General features: G+C 40.4%; 1 protein-coding gene across 2 annotated transcripts; it reads right to left on the reverse strand.

Annotated features, from left to right (window-relative positions):
• Positions 1-1,448: 1,448 nt before the first annotated feature.
• Positions 1,449-27,480, reverse strand: LOC129332100 (lipase member M-like). Of its 2 annotated transcripts, XM_054982938.1 has the most exons (10): positions 27,411-27,480; positions 17,653-17,760; positions 15,523-15,640; positions 12,898-13,096; positions 11,784-11,893; positions 11,072-11,208; positions 10,428-10,574; positions 6,565-6,636; positions 3,733-3,798; positions 1,449-2,779 (listed from the first exon to the last, which is right to left on the reverse strand). In XM_054982938.1, exons 2-10 carry the CDS (start codon positions 17,752-17,754, stop codon positions 2,546-2,548), a joined length of 1,185 nt encoding a protein of 394 aa, XP_054838913.1. In that variant the 5' UTR covers positions 17,755-17,760; positions 27,411-27,480; the 3' UTR covers positions 1,449-2,545. The 2 variants fall into 2 exon arrangements, with proteins under 2 accessions (XP_054838913.1, XP_054838914.1); XM_054982939.1 differs by lacking the exon at positions 10,428-10,574.

A 27,480-nucleotide genomic window follows, 5' to 3' on the forward strand; every position in this document is an offset into this window, starting at 1 on the left:
TTTATTAAATAACAAATAGAATAAAGTTGTTGAAAAGCTAGTACAGTCTCATCAGATCATGTAGCATTAAAATAACTAAGCTAGCTGACTAGATAATACATTCAATACCCGACAGCTGATAAAGAGGTATCAGAATAGACAGGAAAAATTATACACTGACCCATGCTCAGTTATAGGACTTTGCCTGCTCTACCAGATGACATGTGGTGAATTCCATGCTTCTGGGAACTTTCCAGAAGTCTAACATCATTATTATTTTCTTACCCTCTCCAAACTCTCAAATCAATCAAGGATCTTCTCCTGGATATAGGACCTTGGGAAGATAAGGGGGGAACAAAAGTGCCTCAGGCCAGATGCATTTCAGTAAGGAAACTAACAGTGCAATCCTAAGCAGAGTTACTCCACTCTAAGCCCATTTCAAGGGGCTTAGACTGGCATAACTCTGCATAGGATTGCACTGTAAGGAACTAATATTCACATTAACCCTTCAGTGGAATAAGGGTCCTACTGCATCACAATGTCACTACTCTGTGCTGGTGGGAAGGCTCTCCTGCTTGGGCCGTGTTCCACCACCACCACCATTCCACTACCACTTTGCCAGTCAGTTTCTCATCATAGTGTGCTCCCACTGACAATCGCCTTCTGTGGGTTCCACTGATGTGTGAGTAGTGTAAATGAGGAAAAACTCAGTGGATTGATGGTTTGGAAGGAGGGAGACTAATGGTCCATGTGGTTTTTGGATAAGAGCAAAAATAACTTGCCCAGAGCCTTGTTTCCCTAACTTCCCTTGAAAAAAACAGTGTGTGCATGCACTTCTAACACCTGACTTCCCCAAGCATACTTCAGGATCCATAAACACTGTGCTCAAACTTGGTGTGTCAATGGTTTAGAGGGAGAGAACTGTGATTTTTGGTGTAGTTAAGTGCAAAACTAGTTGCCCCTAAGAGCCTCAAAGGTCTCATTGCAAAGAAGGGGGCTGAAAATCATGATAACATCAAAAACAAAAGGACTGGATCCAAACTGGCAACATTCCACCTGGAAAAAACTAATAACAGTACATAGTTCATTTGGAAACTCTGGATTCAAAACTGAAATGGAAGTTTTCTCAGTTCATACACCCTAGTGAACAGAACTCCACATGCTTACCCTCTGATGTGATATGTACTTGTCTGCTGTAGTCATAGGATCAAACCACACAAGACAAAATACACTTGAATTATACTCAAATTACACTCAAATACACTCGAATTACCTGTGTAATTTGAGTGTATTTTGTCTCGTGTAGTGAGACCCATAATTGTATCAAACCCATGCATGAAACTCCAAGGGTTTGACTTTAATTCTTTCTCCTATTTTTTAAAGATTGCATGCATCCCATCTTTCCCCCCCCCACTACAACCCCTCCTCCCTTACCATTGTGCAAATCAATCAATTCAAATTCTTTCTTTTATTTTCTTTGTTCTTGCTTTCATTGAAAATCTGGGGTGAGAGATTTCTCTTTTTTGTCTCTTTCTTCAGGCTTTTGTTTTAAACAATAATCAAAATCATTCTCACAAGCTATGAATCTGTGCTTAAAGATTGCATGGGGATGGGTTGAACCAGGCTGGGTTGTGGTTCATGAACCAAGGTTTGTCAGATCCCATTTCTGACGAACCGCCATGAACTTTAGGCTGGTTCGTTTGGTTCATTTTTTGGTTCATCACTGATGACAGCCTGGTGCCAATCAATCAGCTTCCTAGGCAACAGGGGATGGACTTCCTGCAGACCTTCTGCTGACCCGGAAGTGAACTTTTGCTGGCACGGAAGTGACCTTCTGCTGGCCCAGAAGTGATGATTTTCTGACCTGGATGTGACATTTTCATGAAACAAACGAACTGGTTCGTGAACCAGGGGCAGGTTCGTGAATGTTCATGGTTCATGAAATTTGACAAACCACAAACCACATGGTTCAGGTTTTTTCCCCAGCTCGTGCCCATCTCTAGTGTAGGCATCTGTCTCTCTATGCCTCCTCTTCCCCACCCAGATGCCCTTTCCTCCTCCCCCCACTTCTTTTTGGATTTTTACAAGCTCAGTTTTTTAATTGTTTCAGGCTGATTGCAGCTTGTGATCTGAAAGGCAAAAGGATGCCATATACTAAGGAATCTATAATTGTCTAAGTGAACTCAGGGAAGCGCAGCCATACATAGTGGACTGCACAGACATGTGTAGTGCTGAAGAACAAGCAGACAACATGTACATGAACTCATGGAGGATGTCACTCATAGAGAGGCCCACAGTTACCTGCATTAACAGAAGGAGAAAGACAGGTCCATCTGTGCAGAAGAAGAAGGTTCCTTTTGCATTGCATAGTCAATTAATTCCACATCAAGAAGGTTCCTTTTGCATTGCATAGACAATTAATTCCACATCAGTTCTGTCACTACACCTGATGACTTACAGAAAGCATTTTAAAAAACAGCCCTAAGATGCCATATGAGTAAGAGAATTAAAACAAAGTGTCCATGTTTACATAGAATATATGCAATTTAGATTTCATACTAAGTCTTTATTTGTACTTCTGCATTAGACCAAGGATATCTGGATATAGGCACTGAGGAGCATCAAGACCCCAGACATAATCCATATGTTGCCAGTCAGGAATATTCTTATAGAAAATTAAGTTTCTGATTCGTGGTAGCAATAGTTCTGTATCTGTTTCATCTACAGCAATGTCCTCCCCAGCACTCCATACAGCTGTTGGCACAGTCATATCTTCTATTCTATAAAATGGAGGCGTGTTCTGTTGATAAAAATATCAAAAATACGAAATGGTTTCAGTAACCAATTAATTATGTATGTTTTCTTAATTTTCACATATTTCTTTTAATGGATGCTTACATTTCTTAATAATGATTTGTCTAATGCACTCCAGTCACCATTCTAAAATAGCTTTACTTCTGCTCCAAGTGTGATTTACAAAGTGTTTTGTGGTATTATTGCTTTTTCCTACCTACAGCAATAATATAACAAATATTGGCTTAGAGCTAATAATTAATTTGCCCTATTTACTCCCTCACAGCATAAATAATTTAATCACGACAGTAGAGTTAAGTAGGATATTGACTAGGTTATTAAAGGTGAATGAACAGGACTGTTTTCAGGAAAGAAAAGACGGAAAATATCCTGTGAGGAAATGATAAGAAGCAAAGGACAGGATCCAGATGGGAATGCATACCAGTTATATGCCTGCACTTTCAATAAACTGTGGATAGTTCAATGATGTGCATTCTGTTAGCAGAGTTGGGGAAATAATCCAATCCAGTGCATGCAGAGTTGCTTTCAATAAAGTCTACTGCAACAACAGGAATTGCAAAAAAGCATTAACTAACTTTAGGTCTTCTAACAGCAGAGAGATCTATAGGGTCCAAGAACTTACTCACAGGTAGAAGTGAGGCACAAAAGGCAGGGAAAACAAGAGAAGCATTCAATGAGCTCTGAACAGCAGAAAGAATGCACTACACCTCCCCCTAGAGTTTAAACAGACTAAACACACCCTATATTAGTATTTACACAAATGAAACTGCTCACATGATATAGCCTCCCCAACACATTCAATCTTTCATAGTCCCAGAAGGAATTGTATAAAAAGTCAAAGACTACCAGTTTTCTTTACATTTAATATTAGCAAACATAACACTGGATCTTTCAAAATATTTGTAAAATCTCCTTTCCATCATTACCCCTTTTTCTTACCATGTTGTATATATCTCGATTCTTAGATCCATAGTCGAAATATTTAAATTCATTTGAAATAGCTATCTAAAAAAAAAGGGAATTATTTGAATCAAAAATCTCATAATCTCTCTCCCAACAAAATATGGAGTTAAACCAGATGAAACATGAGAGATGTGTAAAGAGGAAGAATCAGATCTATCTACATGAAAGACCAGTGAAAGTCACACTTCTAAGCTCTCTTAGGCTCTTTCATTTCATGTAAAGCATTTGTGCCATTTCCCCAATATTATTTTTCCTCCTCCCAGCTACTCTTTGCTCTGGTAGTCTTGTCATTTTCACCACTTCAGTGAAAGATCTTCTACCTCCACTAGCCCTTCCCACTGCTGCTCTGCTGCACAGTGTGTGGGGGGGAGGGGATGGGGGTATTCAGTAGGGTCCCAGCATGATTATATCACTTCCAGTGTGACCTGGAAGTAAGATCATCACATTGGGCAATGCTCCAGCATTTGCACGAAACTCTATGGTTAAGCCATAGAGTTTTTGGTGAATGCTAAAGTGTAACAAAGACCGCCCCCCCCCCCCAAGTAGGGTGAGTTTCTCACCAGTTGGCAATCTCAGGCTAATAAGCCTGGCCCTGATATGGGAAAATGATAACATCAAATATATACATGCTAGGGTTGTGATGGTGGTTATCTTTGTAAACAGAAATAGTGCGTGGCTGAGGCAAATTAAACTCTGCTCCCTGATATCCCTTACTGTGGTATTTTTTATTTTCCTAATCTCAAAGTCATTTCAATTCTAGGTCCTGGAACCTAGCTGGGAGAAAAATACTCAGGGTAGTAGCAACAGGAGGTATTTACAGATATAAAATTATGGAACACTGCCTCTGAAGTTTCAGCTCTTACTTTTGAAAATAAAAATTAGATTCTACCTTTTGTCCATAAATAAATGTAAAGGAAAACAAGCAAGCAGTGGCACAACTTTTGAAGTGCAGGAGCTCTTCATGACAGCCCGTAACCTTGACCCATAGCCAAACCTCCAAGCAGTTGCTGGGTGAGGGCTAGAGAAGTAGCACAGGTGCTTTGGACAGGTTAGAAATTCCCTCTGCACATGTCATATTTCCTGGTAATCATACACACACACTAACCTAATATTAGAATACAGGGACATGCAATGAAGTTGATGGGTAATAGATACTGGACAGACAAAACAAAATACTTCTTTAGTCAATGAATAAATAAATTGTGGAATTTGCTGCCAGTGGTGGCCATGAGTGTGGGTGACTTTAAAAGGGTGTTATACAGAGCCATGGAGGATAGGTCTATTAATGGCTAGCCATGGTGCTAAAAGGAACCTCCACATTCAGAGGCAGTAAACTTCTGAAACCCAGTGCTAGTTGCAACATCAGGGAAGAACCTCGGCTTCTACACCCTGTTTGTTGGTCCTCCAAGGCAACTGGATGCAGGATTGGATGGATTACTAGTCTGATCCAGCAGGGCTCTTCTTATGACCCTCGTGTTGATATTAGTTCTGGTACCTGCATGCTCCCTTGTGAGTACTTGCAGGGGAAGGGATAGAGTTGGGGAGACTATATTTTCTCTCCAATTGACCAAGCTAAGTCACGCCAAGATGGCTAACAGTAACAGCAACAGAAGGGAAGTGCCAATGGATTTTGGAAGGGCTTGGTTTTACTTAGTGCTTGTGGTCATAGGCAAGCGATTACCAAGTGTGAACTGTTTTACCCAACCTGCAGCTGTTCTAAATATTTACCACAAACCATCTTCCTACAACTTGACTGTGTGAACAAATGTGTGACTCTGAGAAAGCATAGACTGAATATCCAAAAGAATCCTTATTAGGTGTCTCTACTCGCCTCCCTCAAAATCAAAAATTAGAGTTAAAGCATTAAAGAGGATATAAGGCTCAAGAAGATATAAACCCCAGCCAGCACTACTTACAACAGAAAAAGGAGGATTGCATTGTATAGGGCAGTGCTTTTTACATTTTAATGCCTTAAATTTAGGGATCTTTCTGTAGGTTCAGAGCAGTGCACTCATATATGAACGCTAACCTTAGTTTATCCAACTTTAAAATTGAGAAATAACTAGGAAAACGGAGATAAATATCCCATGAATAGCAAACAGCAAGATATGTCTGAATATCATCTTAATCTCTGGCCTTTATTCCATCCTTCTTTCCTCCCTTTACATGAATACCTGAGTGGAATTTTTTTCACAATGACAATTTTCTACTTCTACATTATTGTCACTCCTTCGTTCTGCATTTATGAATTATATTGCCTATAAAATAGGGGTGAATTCTCATATTAAATTTGGCTGGTAGAATTCTTTGGGCAAAAGATGCCATCCTTCAGACTTTCACCCCACTCTGATAATGAAAACAAGTTATAGGAAGGAATGTTGAATCTACAGAAATTAACCCAACATAAAGAATGCAAACAAGGAGATCAACAAGAAAACAAATTAAAATTCTTTAAAAATAATGAGCAGAAAATGATCTGAATGAGATTTCTGATCATATCCATTTCTGAGGCACTGGCAGGTGATCTGGAATGGCAGTATACAGCTTTAAAATATAGTTAATTGAATTATGAGACTATTTCTCATTGCAGCTATTTTTAGAATAAAGGAACACCTAAAAATAATTCTATAGATGACTGGATGTAGAGGCACATTTGATATTTGAAAATCACTTTTTAAAAGGTAAAACAGAAATCATAACTTGAAAATTCCCATACATATTTAAAAACTAAATATTCCTACAGATATGAAATCTTGACCTCTAATGTTTAAAATGCAAAGAAAAATGCAAAAACTGCAAAGACCCTACCTGTCCCCAGTGAGATATTGTTTTTACAGAAGTAAAATCAGGGTAGATTCCAAGATATACATCCGCTCGACTCTAGAAAATCAATAGGAATAGATTTTTATTTTATTTTCTATATTTTTAGAATCTGCTGCAAGGTGTGAAGTGAATGAATGAGTTTATTGTACAAGCTAACAAACAATACAACATTTATATGCCTCAGTTCAGCAAGGGAGAGCTACATGTAGAAGATCATGCGAGAGTACAGAGATGTACCTTCCAATATATATCCAGCTGTGTTTCCACCTTTGTGATGCTCATCTAGCCCTAGGGAACTAGCCGGTCACATCCTTTTCTTGAGGATCAGAATACTAATCTCAGGCCATTTCCTCCTGAGTTATCTGCCCCCGGGTTCAGTGCTGTTGGAAAGTGTTTTTTTTCCTGTTTCCCCTCAGCATTGTGGTTCATTTATATACCTCCTGGGGTTTCAACAGCTTTTTTTAGATCTTTCTCGTGTTTTGTGTCAATATTTTGGGAAAGATTGCAGTAGAGCTTGCATAGATACTATGTAAGTGGGAATTTTTTGATTTTCCTACCAACATGGCAGCCGTTTCCCCTCACCTTGTCCTGATGGCAGCCATTTCCTCCCCTGCCACCTTGGGACATTTTTTTTAATGGTACAAGAATACCATTATATTGATATATCATTGTAACCGTACATGTAACAAGTTCTCTGAATTCTAAGCTTTCATTTTTTAAAAGTAAGCCTCTTGCAGAGGAAAAAGGGCAAGGCATCCCTTCACAGTAGAAGGTAATAGAGACTTTCCTTTTTTTAAAAAATGAAAGCTGGGAATTCCGAGAACCTGCAATACCTATTGTTACAATGGTATATTAATATAACAATATTCTAATACTGATTTTCTTAAAGTACTAGATGCCTGGGGTGGAGATTGCCACTGGTAGGGGCCTGAGGCAAGTAAACTATAGACGAATCTGCTATGTGGAATCCCCATTGCCACTGCACACTAGCAACAGGAAAACCATACAAGCCCCTCCCCTTGTGGAAACCACCTCCATCCAAAGTCACTAATACTGATCTCTAGCATCCCCCATAAAAGACATGAATGTGTGAATATTGGACCAAAGTCTTTGAGAATGATGAATTAGAAGAACGGATAAATGAATAAATCAATTTAGAGACCATTTAGTTCTCATCTGAAGCCTCCTGTAAAAGTTTGACCTCTGTAGTGATGCTGGACTAAATGAGATTTCTGACAGAAGGAACAATGGGAGGAGAGAAGTAGATAAGAATTATAAATAGTAATAAATAGACTAGTATTACATTGTGTTGTTGCAGAAGATATATGCCATATAGTGGAATGGAAATTTTTGACAGAAGCTTTAAGATAATTTAATATAAATTTGAGTCCAGTAGCTCTTGAAAGGCCAACAAAAATTTTAGGGTATGTTTTTGTGAGTCAATGCTCAGTTTGTCAGAGATCTGAGCTGGTATCTGAAGAGATGAAACGAGCTTTTACTCAAGAAGGCTAATATTTTGAAAATTTTGCTGATCTTCAGAGTGCCGCAGGATTTGAATTTTTTTTTTCAGCAGACTATCACAGCTAACCAACTGGATTAAAATTGGTCATGTTATAGTAAACAGAAACATTATCATAATATATATTTTGTTACTACAAAGGCTTTTAGTAGATTTACATGAATAATAAGAGTTGCCAAGAAGTGAATTATATTAAAATTTACAGCATACATGCATGGCCTCATTAAATGTATAGCAATCATGGACTTTAATAGAATGGTTTCATGGTGATAAATATGAGCGATGCATGAGGGATGTCACACTAAGATCCTTTACTGGCACAATGAAGAACTGTCTGACAGAATGAAGACAGTCTTACTGTTCTACAGCCCTAGATTCTTGGAAATACCAACAAAAGCCAACGGAGCTCTGTATCTGCTTAGGTGTCAATAATATGCAAATGGGTCTGAATACTGAATACTGCTTGATGTGTATGGTTCCGGTTTGTGGATGATACATTTATCATTTGGAGCCATGGGGAGGAAGAATTGATGGGGTTTTTGAATCATCTCAACAACATCCACCTGAACATACAATTCACAATGGAGAAAGAAATCAAGGGAAAACTCCCATTCCTGGATACCTTGGTCATCCGCAAAGCAAACTTTCAGTTAGGTCACAAGGTCTACAGGAAACCAACTCACACTGATCGGTACTTACACAAAAACTCCAATCACCACCCCCGACAGAAAAGAGGCATAATGAAAACATTAGTGGATCGTGCAAGACGGATATGTGAGCCGCACTTTCTCAATGAGGAAATTAATCATCTAAACCACGCACTTCAGGCAAATGGCTACTCCAGAAATGAAATCCGAAGAGCAATCAAACCCAGGATGAATCAAACAACCAAGGAAAAACAGTCTCCTACAGGAAAAGTGTTTTTGCCATATATCAAAGTAATTACTGATCAGATGGGAAAGCTTATGAAAAAGCATAACCTTCAAGCAGTATTCAGACCCACCCGAAAAATAGAACAGATGCTACGATCAGCAAAAGACAGTAGAGACCCCCTCACCTCTGCAGGAGTATACCGTATACCCTGCAGCTGTGGACAAGTTTACATCGGGACCACAAAGCGTAGCATCCAGACAAGAATAAAAGAACATGAAAGACACTGCAGACTTGGACAACCTGAAAAATCAGCAGTGGCTGAACATAGCCTAACTCAAACAGGGCACAGTATCTTATTCCAGGGCAACAAAATACTGGACAACACTTCCAACTACTTTGTCAGACTGCACAGGGAAGCCATTGAAATTCACAAGCATAAGCAAAACTTCAACAGGAAAGAAACAGAGCATGGTTTCCAGTTCTGAAAAACACCAGGCTAACAAAACATTCTATCCCCGACAATAGCCCTGCAGAGAAGATTAGCAAATCAAGTACCAATCCATATGCAAAAGAACCTCCTCAGGATACAGTGAAGCCTCCCGCCATTAGCATTCCACACCCTGGGAAACTCTTACAGGATGACTCAGCTCAACCCCACCCCTCCTGAGTAGATACAAATGACCTACATCTTTTCCACACTGTGACACTGAGAGATCTCTGTCTTTTGGTGCTACACCTCTGAAGATGCCAGCCACAGCTGCTGGCGAAACGTCAGGAACTACAATGCCAAGACCACGGCAATACAGCCCGGAAAACCCACAACAGCCAATTTATATCTTGCTTGCTCTATTTTGAATACTCAAAAGCAGGAGATGTCAAAACATGGACATGAATAAGGACCTAATTGCTACCAGATTGGACAAAAATCTTCTGTGTATATATATATATATATATATATATATATATATATAAATGATGCAGTGCAGCTTATGAAGTAAGCGTATGACAAGTATCTGGAAAATGCTGGCACTGTGTCTATGGTTAAAGAATATCAACATATCTGGTGGTGCTATGGAAAACATTTTTAAAAACTGAAAGCACTGAATGCAAGTATTTCCAAAACAGTCATTCCTTTTTCTTTATCCAGCTGTTTGGTGGATCATATTATTGATAAACCTAAAGGACTGGTGAAGTACCTTATTCTAATCAGAAAACTGTATGGGCCTAGAGAACCTTTCAAGGAACGATTAACTCATTCAATTGTGGAAGTAGAAGCATGGCAGGTTTAATATTAAAAATATTATAGAAGAACATAAATATAAACGGGACGTTGATCTGTTTGTAACATATACAGTGTTTTAATTTTTCTGTTTTGTTATTTGTGACCATATGGGTTGAATTTTTCTGAAGTGTTGTTTTGCAAATAATTTTTTTTAAAAACATAGACGCTACTTACCACGTTTAGATTTTTCTCATTATTTCCAAAACAAAGGGAAATTAACTGGAGACAAAGCCTGTCCATTACTGTGCAGCTGCAGAATTTGGCAATGCTGTTTTTTAGTTTGTTGCTAAAAATACAGTATTCCCTGTTGCCCCATATAAGCTGCAAAATAAAAATGCACTGATCATTGTGAGCATCTTTAACAGGAGGCCTAAAAGAATGGTCCTTATAAGAATGAAACCTTAAGGTCTAGCCACATATCTCTTCCCAGTAAACTGAAGAGTGGTGGTATCGGGGAGTGCAAAACATTTCTCAGTCCTGCGACCCTGCCTTCCTGAGCAGTTCAGAACTTCGCTGCTGTTCCTCTTTGGTAAACAACATAAAGTGAGTGTGGGTGGTGGGGAAGGTCTGATCTAGACATGACAGCTTCTAAACCCATATTTGTGGAACGTAATATCTTCAGACGTATAAAGCATTATAGAGGACAGATCAGTTCTTAAATGAAAATGATTAATTTTGCAGTGTTCAAGAACTCAGCTTCTTAATTAACGAATCTTTTTCAAAGCACTGAGATTATTAACACACTGTGCCACTGACAACCTATACAAACACATAAAATAAAAATAGTCAAATAGTGAAAATACAAGTTAAATACCCACTTTTCTTACTCCCTCGGGAATTAGTACAACTCCAAAAAGAAGCCCACTGCTATTTGTAAGTGAATAGCCAGGACTTAGGGTGATGAAGAGCTTGACTTTTTGAGCAAGATCTGGCATGGTGGAGAAGGAAATGAAACCTACAACAAGAAAGAATTTCAAAAATAGCAGCTGTACAAAATTAGGGATTGTGCATCTGGATTTTAGATTTCTATCATTTTTACATGTGTTCATTTTGGGGGGCACCTCAAACCCAATGCTAGTAGTAGTATTGCTGTCCATGGTTCTTGCTTTACAACCAGATTTTTGGATAGGATGACCACCTGCCTTAGGGTGCTTTGCAGCACAAGTGTTATTGACAGACCTGACATAAAGGTTTTGCAAGAGGTAATTACTTCATCCATGTAACAGGCCTCACCCCAACCCAATCTCATTCCAAATATAAATTGTATTACATGTGAACAAATAATACAATTTCATTTCTGAAGTACTGGTATTCTTAATGACACCTGGCCTCTGTCTATTAAAAGGTCACTTCTGATACCTGGCTATATTCTGAGCCTTAGTCTGAAAACAGAATTGCAATTAAGTACTCTGAGTTTAAAGTTTTTGTTCCTCTTTTGTTTTTCTATTGCTCTGAAATGGAATCCTAGTTTCTTTCTATAAAGCACATTAGAAAGAAGAAATACATTTCATTACATTCCTCTTAACTTACCTATTGTACCTCCTTGAGAAAAGCCAATATAATACAATCCTTCTTGCTGAGTTTTCCGCAGGATAAAGTTTATTGCTGCTGGAATATCATATATCCCCATTTCATGAAAACTAAAACATAAAAATGTACACAACATAACTAAAATTGATTTTAAATAAGAGGTTGATTTTTAAAATATATTTTAGCCTGTAAACTGTTGTTTTAGTTGTAATCTGTTTTTTTAGGGTTGCCAGGATGCCTGCTATGGTTTGCGAGCTCTCATTGGCACCCTTGTTTTGTAAGAAATAGTTCCAAAAGATGCCTTGTCAGGGACAGGGACTACAGGCTATGCCACTGGGTATTGTCTACTGATGTAGATATGCTATTACTAAGGAATTTCTATATTACTAAACATGCCATGTTAACTAGTTACGCTTTGTTTCAGAAAGATTTCATCTCTGTGTTCAGCTTTATGCTTGTTTCAAATTTCCTTACAAAACAAGCTCCATTTGTGGCTGCCTCGGGCGGGCTGGAGGCATGGATTGAGTGGTGGGGGGAGGGAAGGGAAGGGAAGCAGGCAATCAGGCACTTCTGTCTGCCAGCCCACCTGGTGCAGCCCCTGTTTGGGGCTACCCCAGATGGGCTGGAGGTGTGGATTGCGCGGGGGGAAGAGGAGGGAAGAAGGCATTTGGGCGCCTCTGCGCCTGCCAGCGCGCCCAGAGCTGTTCGAGGCTGCCCCTCAAACGGAGGGCAGAAGAAATAAACAAACCTTCTGAGCAGTGATCTCCCTGGCTCAGTAGAGAGGTGAAATTGAGAACGCCTTTCAATCTCTTTTAAAACCCAGCTTCCCAGCTAATACTGCAACTCCCTTCATGTGCTCCTTCTTGTGTAATTTGTTTCTTGTAGCTTAGCTCCCAGATGGCCATGAACAATACTGGCTCATGACACTCAAGGCCCAAATAGATATCAATGGCCTTTTAAAGACACATTACTATTTCTTTTGTCATGTCAGATAGATTAAACCACAGTGATCAGAGTCTAACCTTTAGTAATATGATAGTTATAGGTGTGCTCCAGAACTCAAGATAAGATCCCTGCCTGTCCATTTCTATTATAAACTGTCTGTTGAACATACCTGAAATCCCAAAATTTTTCCTGGTCAATTGAAAGAGTCTGGTGTCTTCTAGACCAGGTCGAACCTCTAATATTTAATATCCATACATCATAACCAGCATCTGCCAGGACAAATCCCAAGCTATTTCTAGGAAGATTTGCGAGCCACAGTCTACCTTCCATCATTAAACCATGTACAAGTAAGACTGCTGGCTTAGGCCCTGGAAAATAAATTATATAATCAAAGGATAGCTATAGTACATTTCTGTTATCTCATCGTAAGCATCAAAAATGTGAAGCTTTTCATCCAAACATCATCTTGCTAGAAAGGAATTATCTATGTGATCCTGATGTGAATTGATATAATCCTAGTATTCACAAACACATTGTGGATTGGGATCCTCCAAAGTAAACTGGCTGTAATTTTGAGTGGGCCTTAATCTTCAACACATGTATACTGGGTTGGAGTCAGGTTTTGGTTTGTTACACAAGTAATACTATTACAGAGTCTCTGCTTCCATTCTAAGCATTTATTATTAAAACATGATGATTCTGCATTTTTAATATTGGCTTAATCTACAGAAAACCATACCATCCATTACGGGTGTACGCTTCGGGTATCCAATTTGGGTAAAATACCAAGCTTTGGGATTTCCAAATCAGGGCCAGCATGCTTCGGGAAGCTTTGGGGCCTCCAGGGATTAAGTTTAAAGGGCCCTTTCACAAGCGGCAGGGCCCTTTAAAGTTACCCATTTCCCACCCTTACCCCCCCACCCCCACCCCCACTTCTCCCCACCCCCACTTACTGCTGGCACGATGCTGGAGGAGGCAGCCTCCCTCCTGCCCGCTGGCCTCTGGCACCAGTGGCAGCAGCCCTCTCTGCCAGCAAGCCGCGCCAGCTACAGCTGCACAGTGACAGCAAGAGGGAAGGCCCTCTCTGCCGGCCAGCCACACTGGCCGTGGATGCGTGGCAACGGCAGCAGGGAAGGCCCGCTCTGCCAGCCAGCCACGCTGATCGTGGCTGCATGGCAATGGTGGGAGGGAAGGCCTTCCCCACCAGCCAATTGGCCAGCGCAGCGTTGGGGTGCTCTAGCCTTCCGCCTGACCAGGTAAATGTGGCAGGGGGTGGGAGATGGGTTTTAAAGGTGGGGGTGGGAGTTTAAGGGTAGGGGCGGGCCTCCCTCCTCCCTCATCACTTCAGTATGCTCTGAATATTTCCATAGCATACCAAAGCGACTTAGAAACCCAAATCCAAAGTGGCATGCCGCTTTGGATTTTGAAGCTTTTTCTGAAGCTTTTTCCCGCTTTGGGTAAACCCCTACTATTCATTATAACTGCACAGATCATTAAAGAAGAGCAATTACATGAGTCCAAAAAGTACCTTAGCCAAAGTTAAACATGTCACAGCAGGGAGCCCATTCTAGGAAGAAACTCCCAATCAATTCAGCTTTTCATATTTATAGGTTTTTAAAACCATTGCCTAACAATAACCTACTGTCCCACTTCAAAGGGTCACATTCTTGGCTAATTAATTATCTTCTAGCTTCAAATGCCAGACAAGGTTTCTATAATTGAAACATCTTAAAGTTAACAAAAATTGTTAGTTCATTCTTGCTACATTTTATCTTAACAAGGGCCAATTCTGCACGGTTTACCTGAAGCCGGAATGTTGTGGGACGTTGTGGAACATGCAGGCAAAACCATGAAAGATCGTGTTTTCTTGCGCGAGTTTTGCGCGATGTCGCGCAAAACTCGCGCGAGAAAATGTGATCTTTCGCATTTTTGCTGGCATGTTCCGCAACGTCCCACAACGTTCCAGCTTCAGGTAAGCCGTGCGGAATTGGCCAAGGTCTATGGAAAATTAGTGGTTGGAAGTTTCTTATGCATATGAATATCTTTTGGTCCTCAACCAATACATCCACCCTTGAATAATATCTTCAACGTCTGTGAAGTTAGACATTCTTGTCATTCTCAGATGTTCTTTGCACCTGGGCCTTAATACATGGTATATATTGATATGAGTTAGACAGTTCTTCTAATCTACACATTTGTGTAGGCCACACAATTGTGTTACTCCTCTATTTTGTGCACCTCTCCAAGGCTGTTCTGTTCTAGATCTCTAGACTCCCTTTATGGGATGTCAAGTTATAGGCCCGAACTAGCCCTGTTTCTGTGAGCAAAGGCATCTGCTTTGACTTTCTTGGTCAAATCCAGCAACTGTTCTGCTGTAGTTCTGGCTATATCTATCCCGATCAGTTTCAAGTTCTGATTTGGAGAGCAAGCTCAAACCATAGTTTGGCAAGTCAGATGTAATTTGGGATAGGGGAATCATGGCACGTGAAGTTAAGAGAAAAGGGAAGTAAAAGAAATACTACATAAGTCCAGGCTTATATCTCAACCAACCCACTATAAACATGTTGAGACTGGGAGACGGAGAAGAGGAGAGAAAATCAACAAACAGTATCCTCAAACAATTATGCTAAATTGTTGAAGGCTTTCACGGCTGGAGAACGTTAGTTGTTGTAGATTTTCCGGGCTGTATGGCCGTGTATGGCCACTTTAGCCATAACGATGCCAAGACCATGGCCATACAGCTCGGAAAATCTACAACAACTAATTATGCTAAATGCTAGCATCACAAATATACCTTTCTTTCCAGGACTATGTATTCCATAAGGAATTCTGTTTATTTGCAGGTAATAACCATCCTCTGTCAAGATTTCATATTCTTCATTGCAGTATCCCCAATATTGGATGATTTCACCCTGCAAAGAAAAAAATAAGCCCTTGGCAAAATCATTATAGTATATCAATTTAGATGCACCTGGACTTTCCTTAGTCGACATGTGGTTCCAGGCTTAAGGGTTTCATTCTTCTGAGGAGGCATTCAGCTCCACCTCCTGTGGCAACCATTTTGGGTTTGGCTCTGCCTGCAGTGGCAGTCATTTTGAGGTGGCTCTCAGCACCACATCCACAAAATTCCAAATGCCTGAAATCTCAAAAAGATTGGGGACCCTTTCCATAAAACTTCCTAATATAAGATACTTTAAACATTTAAATCATGGCCATTGCTATCCCAATCTTGCAGAAACTAAGCAGGGTCATGATTGGAGGGGAAACCACCAAGGAAGGACAAAGGCAAGCAGTGGCAAATCATATCTGTTCATCTCCTGCCTTTCAAACACTACGAGGGTATCATAAATTGGCCATGACTTGATTGTACTTTACAAATCAAGAAATTAATTTTAAATTTTGTGTTTTTTTACTGATGTCTCAAATACTTGATTCTGATATCATGCAGAAGAGTGACCATGATGTGATCTAGGAAGTCTTCAATTCAACTGTCAATTTAGCCATAAATTGCTAGAACTGTTAGGTAATCTCTGTTGGAAATACAATCTCTTGTGTACAGAGAAGGCAGAAGACACAGAATACCTTCAGGAGGCAGCAAATCTGACAGATAGATAGCAAGGTAGGATCCTTCTTTCCTCCTCTCTTCTGTCCTTCTTGCATGTCTCCCGATTGGTATTCTTAGGCTACTTTCCGTTTCTTCCCAGAAGTCCCTCTCTCCCAGTTTAGTAAGGAAGTTAGTATCTATTCTGTTTCTCTGCTTTCTATCAAAATTGTACTCCTGAATAAACTCTCTTCATTCACTCCTTAATCAGACTCAAGATCATTCCTAATATACCAGCGTCTACAATCTATGGGATAAGCTTGCTCCTGCAATAGGAGGAAACAGGTGGTGTACCTACTTAGGGTTATAATTACTTTGAACCAGCCCTGATAAAGCTGAAATGATAGCAATAAAGCCCAAGGAAGCAACAGATAAAGCTACACTTGGCAATCATGTCTTCCTGTGTCCAACAGTGCTTCCATGCTGCAGTCTCAGCTTAGACACAGCCAGCAGCAGCATAGGTATGTAAAAAAACTATGGGTATACACTACAACTCTCACTTGTTCCTATGCTACCTCTACCATCCCTCAGATGGTGGGGACTGTTTAATGTGTGCAGATCAGCTAGTATAAAAACCACACACTTTAACCCATCTCTTGTGTCTGGCATTTTCAATTATAGGGGTTGGCAGGCAATGATATGCTATGTGAGTTCATTGTCTAGCCCAGGGATTATCATTATGAAGAACCAATGCAGTAGTCATGGATCTATTCTTCCTTGAACTACCATACTATTATAATACTTCCCCCAGCTTTATCTCCAAGCAATACCTACTCAGTCTCATCTACCTTAAGTTTTGTCTTTTCTCTTCTGACTTTCGGATATTGCATATGCATATACACACTTTTAGTGTTATTGTAAGCTGATTTACTTTATTAATTGGGAGTTATACATAGGAAAGTTTTCTCAGGAGCGTACTGTTAATGTCCTTTATGGTTCCCTTTTTATCAGCTGAATTTCTGTATAATACCTGGTTGAGAAATTGCAGATCAAATTTGCAACCTAAGAGCATCATATGGTATATTTTTAAGTAGCCTTACAAACAGATTGCAAAGTTTCCAACCAGTATCTGAAGCAGCGGTCCTTCCCAGTAGTTTGATCTACAGAAAGTAGCAAGGAGAGCTTTTCATAGCATGGGGAAAATGTTAAAACCTTTGAAAAAGACTGCTCCTTTAAAATTGAGAATAAAACATGCATGCAAATTTATGAAGTAATTTAATGAAGAGAACCTGGACATTACTAATGGGATAAATTCAGCATTATAAAACTATTGAGGATTGTAGCAGGCAATTCATTGTTTCCAAAACAAAATATGGAACTTACGATAGTCATGAATTCTTGAGGATTCAAATGTCTGTTGGTTATGAGTCCTTCTGAAACTGTAACTTCTTGGATTAAGCATGCTGCTGCTATAAACAGCCACATTTTGACCTGTATAAACAAATGACAACACTTTTAAAAGAAATATAGTGTCTAGTTTTTGAAAATATTTATAGTCATGGTGGAAAATTTGTATGGAAACGTAGATTGGAGAAAATATCTAAGTGAAAAAATAACAGGTTTTGAAGAATCTTTAGAGAGGAAGTATTGTGTGGAAACACCAAAGATAATGAAAAAATCTCTAAGGTGTCAAGAGGAGGAAGCAGGGTAGTTGTGCTTTGCAGATGGACAACACTTCAGCCATGAAAATGTTATGTAGGGTTCAAACCAAGTGCTATAGAGTGCTATACCAGATCATTGAAGTCTGCAGCATTAAGGGTCCTTGTACCCCAACCCTAAACGGTTATTTATTTGACTCATTTTTATTCTACTGACTCCATTAAAGGCACCTGTAGTGCCTTACAGATAGTAATAACTATATAAATAAATAAACAGTTTAAAAATGCCAACATAAAGTCAAAGCTCTTTTTAAAAAACATAACCAACAGAAATTGCTGGATAACCAAATGTATCTTCAGCAAGTACCAGAAATTTAGCTCACAGCATGACAATGCAAAAAATCCTATTTGGGGAAAAAGATAATTTGGAAATCCAATTTATTACAGTTAAATCTTTGTCTATAACATACTTAGGATCACACTATTACCTCAAAGATGTACCCATAGGTAAGGAAATAAGAATGTAGGATCAATATGGACTAGCCTACAACAACAGTACTTCTTAAGCCTTTACTACTACTACTACTACTACTACTACTACTACTACTACTACTACTACTACTACTACATTTATACTACCAGTAGTATTTAGATAGCCCAGAATCTAAGAAAATGCCCACAACTTTAATAGTATTTCAGGAAGAATATCTCCTAGTGAAGTGCAAAGTTGCAGATTTAGAAATTAACTAATGAAAATGTTAGCTGATGACCTTTCTTTGTTTGAAAATATTTAATATTACCTATTGCGTTGCTAAAAGTTATGACTGAAAAACCTTTTGATATATCAATTATTTACTTCTCAGCCTTAGGGCTGGGGTACTACTTTCCACCAGTTCCATTTTGGCTTTTGATGAGGAGCCAGTCTAAAGGGGTCTAGAGAAACTAATGATCTCTACCCTGTTCTCTGTAAAGGCTTTTGCTGTAAGCAGAACCACCCATCCTCATTGTGAATGATGACTTTCTCTTGGTCTGAGGTTTGTTTTATGGCTAGTGTGATGATGTTTATGTTCCATGGCTTGTTGTAACAGCTTATTGTTTTTATATTGTTAACTTATTGTTTTAATTGTAAGCTGCCTTGGGCAGGACTCTGATGAGGTAGCATAGATATCTTCTAAATAAATAATGTGAGAGTAGCTGGTTGTCTTTTGAAGGAATGAGCTGATGGGTCTCCTTCAAATTGGCCTGGAAGGACCCCTTTTTTCAGCTTCTGAACACTGTCCTAGAAAGTGGTGGCATTCTCTGATTGGAGATGGGCCATTTCCAGACGGCTTACCTGCCTCCAGAACGTCGCACCATGTTGCGGGGAAAATGTGAAATATTGCGTTTTCTCGCGTGAGTTTTGCGCGACGTCGCGCAAAACTCGCACGAGAAAATGCTATATTTCACGTTTTCCCCGCAACATGGTGTGACGTTCCGGAGGCAGGTAAGCCATCTGGAAACGGCCATGGTCTTTTGACTAGTGAGGCCATAACTAGTTTTGGCAGGAATTGTGTGACTTATAGGCTGGGCTAATTGGCAAGCACCCTGAGCCACCTGAGGATTTGAGGGCTGTTCTCATTGTTTTGAACAGCTCAGGAAGCTTGGAAGGGAAGACCTTTGCTGTCTGAGCAGTATCTATGAGTCCTTAGTAGGGTTGTCATCTCTGGGTTGGGAAATGCATGGAGATATGTATTATATCTTGAACTCCATGACACACCAGTTTTATATACAACTAGCTTGATGCTCGTGCTTTGCTACGGTATTTAACTACTATCAATCCAATTATAATATTTATGGGTATGTAACATTTTTTGGTTGGTGGGGGATTGAGTTGGTTTTGTAGTATAATAGGATAGTACACAAGCTTCACAAAAGTATTTGAATAAAGCGAAGTGTGTTAATGCCAAAAACTGGTGAAGTGAAGTTCAAAATGTAAGTTATTTAAGAGATTTTTAAAAGGAAAAGATTGTAGTGCAAGAAATAAATTAAAAAATATATACAATTGGTTTTTTTCTACTGAAGGACATCTTTGTAGACCGCATTGGTGGTTTCCCCCTCAGGTGCTAGGATCACCAGGCTGCTGGGTGAGCTCACTCTGGAGCAGGCCACGTAGAACTGCCCATGTGAGAAGCAATCCTCCCTCGTCAATTCTGCCACTTTCAGTGTCTGTCCCTGGGACTTGTTGATCATCATAGCAAAGCAGGCCTTGAGGGGGAATTGCATTCTCTTGAATTCGAAGGGGTTCTCCTATAGTATGTGTGGTATGAACACCGACTCCCCCCGAGCACTGCCAGTGAACAAAGTGGCCTCGATGATATTCCTGTGGAGGGCTTTCACTCATGGTCTGGTGCCATTGCAGAGTTCGGGTGGGTTGAGGTTCCGGAGCAGCATCACTGGAGCCCCCACTTTGAGAAGCTTGTGGGCTGGGAAGCCAGGAGGGCTGACCATGCTGAGGAACTCCACGGGGTAGTGGACCACATCATCCATTTGCACCACCAAGTCCACATATCTGTACTCCATTTCTGCCTCTTTGAGGGAGTTAAGGTGTGTTTCATTAATGATGGCATCCTTGTTGTTCTTGGGGGTCAGAATGGCACGCTTTCACAGCCAGACCATGGACTTTTCCGTGATAGTGATGATATCAGGGTATATCATGGCTGTTAGGTCTGCTAGGGTTGTCACTACTGTGCCCAGGTCTGCAGGGATAGTCACCTTTCCCTTGGACCCAGGAAGGATACTTTCTATCTCCTATTTTTAGTAGGAGTTCAGAGAATTCCCCAGCAGACCCCTCATTTCTCAAGTGGACCCTCATGTTCTTTCTTAGTGAGAGTCAAGGCTTTTTTTCAGCAGGAATGCGGTGGAACGGAGTTCCGGAACCTCTTGAAAATGGTCACATGGCTGATGGCCCCACCCCCTGATCTCCAGACAGAGGGGAGTTTAGATTGCCCTCCATGCTGCTAGCGGCGCGGAGGGCAATCTCAACTCCCCTCTGTCTTGAGATCAGGGGGCGGGGCCACCAGCCATGTGACCATTTTCTCCGAGGGCAACCCACTGAGTTCCACCACCTCTTTTCCTAGAAAAAAAACCCTGGTGAGAGTTTCCTGATGAGGGGCCACAGATACGACACCTTGATACACACAGTAACCTTGTCAGCTCCCCTTGGGACAAAGTCTGCCAGAAGTCTCCAGCCAGTAGCACGGTGACTCCTCTCATCACTCTCTCGTTGCCCCTGACATCTTTGAGGGTTATGCTCAGTGCCTCAAAACACCCCTTCCTCCTTTTAGCATTGGTGTACCTTGCACATCTGCCAGGAAGCTTCTTGGGGGCAGTAAAAGGTGATGGCTGCAAGAGGTGTGAAGTGAAATTGGACTGAGGGAGGGGTGTGGTGGGCACTTCAGTAGGTTCATGTGAGAGGTTCCCATCGAAATGGCCGTGCACCATCTCCCCATGAATATTTAAAAACTCAGTTGCCATACTGACTTTTATATAAAAACCCTGTTCGAGAGTCTTGTACTGTCTTTCTTCAACTGTCTGCAGTTTCCTTGAGCTGGTGTGTACCTCAGAACAGAGTTCCACCAATCAAGGACGCATATGCAAATTATCTCAGGGCAGCTCAGGGCAGAGTGGCTGAGTTGGCAGATGGCAGGGGGAGGGGGATGAGCAACCTCCCAGCCACACAGGGAAGCTGTATCCCTATGGAGAAACACATTTTGCCCCTTTTTACCCCCTTAGGGAGCGAATTTCTTAAAATCCCTTCTTAGTGAGCCTCTACAACACAAAAGGAATGTTCTCCCCAAATTTCACGTTTCTAGGTCCAGGGGTTTGGGCTGGGCATTGAAGAGTCAGTCAGGACACTTGTCTTTATATATAGATATAAACAGGCTTTTCTTCAGCTCTCACTCTGGCTCAGCATGCATTTTTACGCAGCTTCTCAGTCAGACCTCAGCAGCCACCAATTTGCTACAGGAGCCCTGAAGGGCCAAGGCTGAAAAACATACAAAACAGAAAGCTGTCCCCTAGAGGCTGCTTATACACATTACAACAATATGTGGGTAGAGCCTGGGAGGATGGGGTTTGGAGAGGGGAGGTACCTTAGAGGAGTATAATCCTGTATAGCCCATTCTCCCAAGCAGCCATTTTCTCTAGGGAAACTAATTTCTGTAGCCTGAAGAACAATTGTAATACCAGGAGATCCCCAGTCCCCTCCTGAAGGCTAGTATCCCTTGTCCTTAGTTGCTGGTGGAACACGTGGGAAGAGGAAGATGATGCTTATTACCTCTCAGTACTGTTTCACAAGCAGGGAAAACACAAATGAAGTTAATTTTAATGCTAATTTTGGAGCCAGGGTAGGTTTGCCCAAAATCTTGATGGCTGCACAGTAGGATACTTGTTAGTAACAACTTTAATTCATTCAGGAATGTTCATTTGATGTAGACCAGCCATTAATAAACCTGCATAAAGATATCTCATATTCCAGTTCGGGGGGTACCGGTACAGTAACATCTAGCTTTTGTACTGTTTGCTTGTCACAGTCACATGACAGTGAGGGCAACAGCCCTCAGGGCAGCAGCCATGTGGGAATGATGGGACAAACTAGAGTTGCCAGGCTGAGCTTGGGAACCAGTGGGATGGTTTGGCGGACAGGGATGTGGGACTTGTGTAATACTGGTAACATTGCATATATCACTATGTCACAATGACAACTCTAGGAATCATTGCAACTCTATGGTAAAACTTTGTGGTGATTCCTAGAACTACCATTGTCATTGCTGTGTTGTGCCTGGAAGTGGCATGAAGCCTCCCCTCCTCATTATTTTTCTCAGATCAAATCCTCAGAAACTTGCCCACCATAAATGAGCAAATGGTAAGCCTAGGAGAGACTAACTGCAGATGTCTCAACTATAACTGTAAGCTGATTTTCCTTCAGAAGAAGATCATACTATAATAATAGAACTCTGAGTCCAGAGTTCTCACTTTCTACCAATTGTCGCAATGACCTCATGGGGACAAGGAGTGAGTTCTTGATTCTGTGTATACAGCATCATTCTTATTTGTTTGCTGTTTCATACTGTACTCTTATTATATACCTGTTTGTGAGCTAGGTATAAACAACAAAGCACCTGCAAAAGATCATATACATTCTGGAAAGAAAACAAGGAAGTATGTATTTGTGCTGTACCAAAATTAATGATATAATAGTTTCTACAGAAGTTGTGGTAATTTTTCCTAAAAGGTTCAGGGCCCTTAGATTTGAATTTGTAAATTCAGTTGCTATTGCTGCACTTACTACTATACTGGCCCATATTTAGAGGCGGCATATGTGGGCAATGCCCCCCTCAGTAACATGTCCTGCCTTTACTCAGCTTTCTTTTGAAAATGAAAGTCCCTCTAGCCCATTTGTTGGGAAAGCTTGCCACTCATTTTCACAATATTGTCTGAGAGGGAATGGGGGTGGGATGTGGCAAGATGACTAGAGCTGAGTAAATTCTTATCTGATGTGTTCCCTAACCTTTTCTCCCTGGGGCCTTTACTGACTTCTTGTTTGTTTCTCTCTTTCTTCATGTACCATTACTAGTAGCCACAAAATCTGAGTGAAATTTACTCTGTTTTGGGGTGGACTCTTGCATTTGCAGGGGGAAATTTGCCTGAGGAGTAGATGGGGGTCATTGGAGAGAGTAAGAGTTGCCAGCCTCCAAGTGGGGCCTGGAGATTTCCCAAAATTACAACTGATCTCAAGGCTATGGAGCTTCGTTTTCCTAGAGAAAATGGCTGCTTTGGAGGGTGGATTCTATGGTATTACAGTTTCTCCAGAATCCCCTGGAAGCGGGTAACCCTATCATATTGATGACACCAATTTCAAAGCTATGTATGTATGTATGTACGTACGTATGTATGTATGTATGCAGGGCTTTTTTTCAGCTGGAATGCGGTGGAAGGGAGTTCCAGAACCTCTTGAAAATGGTCACATGGCTGATGGCCCCGCCCCCTGATCTCCAGACAGAGGGGAGTTTAGATTGCCCTCCGCGCTGCTCAGTGGCACGGAGGGCAATCTAAACTCCCCTCTGTCTGGAGATCAGGGGGCAGGGCCACCAGCCATGTGACCATTTTCTCGGAAGGCAACCCACTGAGTTCCACCACCTCTTTTCCCAGAAAAAAAGCCATGTATGTATGTATGCATGTATGTATGTATGTATGTATGTATGTATGTATGATTTCTCCTAAGGGATTTACATAGAAATTAAGTAGTAAGTGAGATATGAATGTGTCCTATGGAACCCTACTGGACCAGTCCCGCACTAATGACAACTTGTCTTCAATAGCAATTCGAAACTGGAATGGTCAATTGCACTCCAAAGCACATCCCCTGATCATTACTTCTGCCTTTGAATGTCTCAAGTAATCAGTATGATCCTCTGTATCAAAGGATGCAGATAAACTGTAGTTGAGAGGCTAGTGCCAGTTTATTGTCTCCTATCTCCAATCTGCACCTGTTGTAATTACCAAAGGAAGGCATGAATAGAAGTCATAGAAGACTTCTACTATATGGCATACCATCAGATATCCAGGGGAAGTATTTTGCTTCTAATATTGCTATGAGTCTTTTATTAATTTAATTAGGGTGCATATATTCTCTCAAGACACACTAAAGGAAATCAGTCTGAATGGTGAGATTCAAAACTGTGTTAGGAAAGCTGGGGGAGAAGGGAGATGATGATTTCCCCATTCTTTAACCACTAAAATAGAAGAATCTCAAATTATATCTGCCTTCTCTCCAATCTAGAAATTGTGTTTCCTGCATAGTGAAGAAAAAGCACTCTGCACAAGGACAGAGTGTTTTCAGTCTAGGCATTTGAAGCAGGGATTGTTCTTGACTCACAGTTACATAGATTCTTATTTTTCTATTGTGCATGGATTTTATGCCCCCTCAGCCCTTTAGTCTTCTATGGGGAAGTACTTTTTCTGTAGTGAGAGGTTCTAGAGATTAAATCTGCCTGAACATTATCCCTCTTTAGTCCTTTACCCTTAATGTCAGATTTTGATGGAGATGAGAATAAAAGCTTGACAGCAGTTATTTGTTGGTGAGTAAAAGGCATTCTGCATATTCTTGGAGGCATGCATGTCTTCACACAAGCAAGTTACAGCAAGATGGTTTGCAGTGTTAGATTAAAACCAGTGCTGGCATCAGTACTGAGTGGGGTGGGGCAGATGCAGAGGAATATTGCATCACATTTATTCATTTTTTCCTGGAGCAACAGGTCTCTGGGAAGCGGCCTTACAGAATTTGCCATAATAGATCTTGAAAGCTCTTTCTCAAACTCATTGCTCATCTAGATGTTGTTAAATCTCGTTTGCTGCAATTACTACCACAACTAGTGGATGCATTAGAGGAACTTTCTCATGGTACACATCTTGATCATGATGAGTACACACAGGCAAAAAATATACCTAGCCATTTTTGTATCCAATTACAGCCCTCAAGATGTTAGATTATTAAAACTGATAACAGAAATAAATTTTTAAAACAGCACATATGTATAAACCAACAATTAAAGATTTGGATTGTGATACTTTTGGGAAGATTAAATTTGTTGCATCAAAGATGTAACTCTTGATTTAAAAACTGAGAGATGCATTTCTCAATATTAAAAATGTTTTCTCACCTTGTATTAACTAAGTTGTGGCTCCTTTGATGTGTGATAAAATTAAATTCCGTTCTTTCTAACAGATGGCTCCAAATGAAAATCTTCAGTATGCTGGAATTGTTCAGCTGCTTAAGCATTTTAGGTTAACATGAACTGACCCCACATTTCTGATGAAGAGAGTGGAGAAACTTTTCTGTAGACCTTCAAACTGAGACTCTTCCAGAGTATACAAATACAAAGTATTTGTATTTTTTACAGTAATTATGCCAATTTTACTGAAGAGCACCCCAAATAAAATCACAGCAGTTATATTTTTTCCTCTCTGTTTTTATACAAAGTGATAAAAGGTAACAATGTCTCTTTACTAGAGTAAGCAAACTGAAATAGAAAAGGGGTTAAATAAGAGATTAAATAAAAAAGAGGAGAGCCCAAATGGAAAGGGTTTGGTTGGAGCACTTCACAAAGGCAAAAGGCATACTGGTTATACTGTCTTGCCTAGGGTCTACAGAAACCTGGAACCAGCTCTGATTAAAACCAGATACCAGGCTGAATGAAACTGGAAATTTATTTTTCTGCAACTCTACTCTCTCTAGAGTTGGGAAATTCCTGAAGATTTGAGGGTGAATCTCAGGGCGGGCAGGGGTTTGGGCAGAGACATAATACCATAGTATCCACTCTCCAAAGTAGCTGTTTTCTCTAGGAAAACTGATCTCTATAGCCTGGAGATCAGTTGTAATTTTGGGAGATCTTCACGCCCCACCTGGAGGCTGGAAACCTTTACTTTCTCCAATAATCCCATCTACTCCTCAGGCAAATTCTCCTCTGCAAATGCAAGAGGCCACTCTAAAATAGTGAAAATTTCAGTCATATTTTGTGACTACTAGTAATGATACATGACGAAATCGGTTCCCTGTGGTTCACAGGAGCAAGCTGCAGTGCCTGGGACTCTGCCCTGGGAGGCACATGCTCCCACCTTTCCCCCCGCTAGCCATTTAAGCAGGATGGAGGGTGGAAGCGGGGGATCCCCCATCCCCAGTGGGGGACTGGAACAGAGAACTGGATGTCTAAAATGCCAGAATGCCCTCAAAAGGAACTCCTCTCCACTTCCATAAGAGAAAACTTAGCGGTTCCCACCCAGTGATCCCTGAATTGCCCCTAGATTTTGTTAACCCCCCCTCCCCAGTTATTTGTTTTGGCCTAGTTAAAACTACTTTCCCTTAGGACTTGTGCAATTAAATCCAATGTTAACATTTGCAAATCGTCTTTATTATTAGATGTTCAGATAATAAGGTGGCAGCTGTTGTAAAGAATGTTCCTTTGGGACCCCAGTCACTTTCATTAGAGAAATTTTAAAGTAGTGTGCAAGAACTATAAAGATAAAAATTGCTTTACCTAGTCTTGGGACAGAAGTGTCATTCTTACAGTGTTCTTAAAAAAATGTTTCAGGGATTACCAGAGGGTTGAACATGTCATTCTCCAAATGATAATATTCTACATGAAGCTCTTTAGAAAATTAACTATTATGGATACAATTTAGAAAATGTTCATTATGTGAAGCTCTCAACTTCACATTGAGAGCTTAGCTATCGCTTATTCAATGGCATTAAGTATACCTAACCTTTTTTCATTCAGTATCTTAAAGCATGCCTAATTTTCATTTGATTATACCATACAGTATTTGACATGATATATATCCTTGTGAAGAAGATATTTTAAAATACAAAGCTGTTAAAATGCAATTTTAAAACAAAAAATCTATCACCGCAATAAAGAAATTCATTGAAAAAGATGTTCTGTGTACCTGTTCTCCTGTAGATCTCTGTCCTCAAATGGGATGCTGCAGAATGTCTGGAATATAATCTAGTGAATAG

This window comes from Eublepharis macularius, chromosome 6, assembly GCF_028583425.1.
Source record: "Eublepharis macularius isolate TG4126 chromosome 6, MPM_Emac_v1.0, whole genome shotgun sequence".
In the NCBI taxonomy this organism is placed as follows: Eukaryota; Metazoa; Chordata; class Lepidosauria; order Squamata; family Eublepharidae; genus Eublepharis; species Eublepharis macularius.

What these genes read in the sequence shown, in the direction of transcription:
- LOC129332100 (XM_054982938.1), bottom strand. Translation starts at nt 17,754, where the DNA reads ATGTGGCTGTTTATAGCAGCAGCATGCTTAATCCAAGAAGTTACAGTT. An exon ending in CTCAAGAATTCATGACTATC is followed by an intron (nt 15,641 to 17,652) that starts GTAAGTTCCATA and finishes TTTTCTTTGCAG; the next exon opens with GGTGAAATCATCCAATATTG. An exon ending in TTCCCGAGGGAGTAAGAAAA is followed by an intron (nt 10,575 to 11,071) that starts GTGGGTATTTAA and finishes TTTATTTTGCAG; the next exon opens with CTTATATGGGGCAACAGGGA.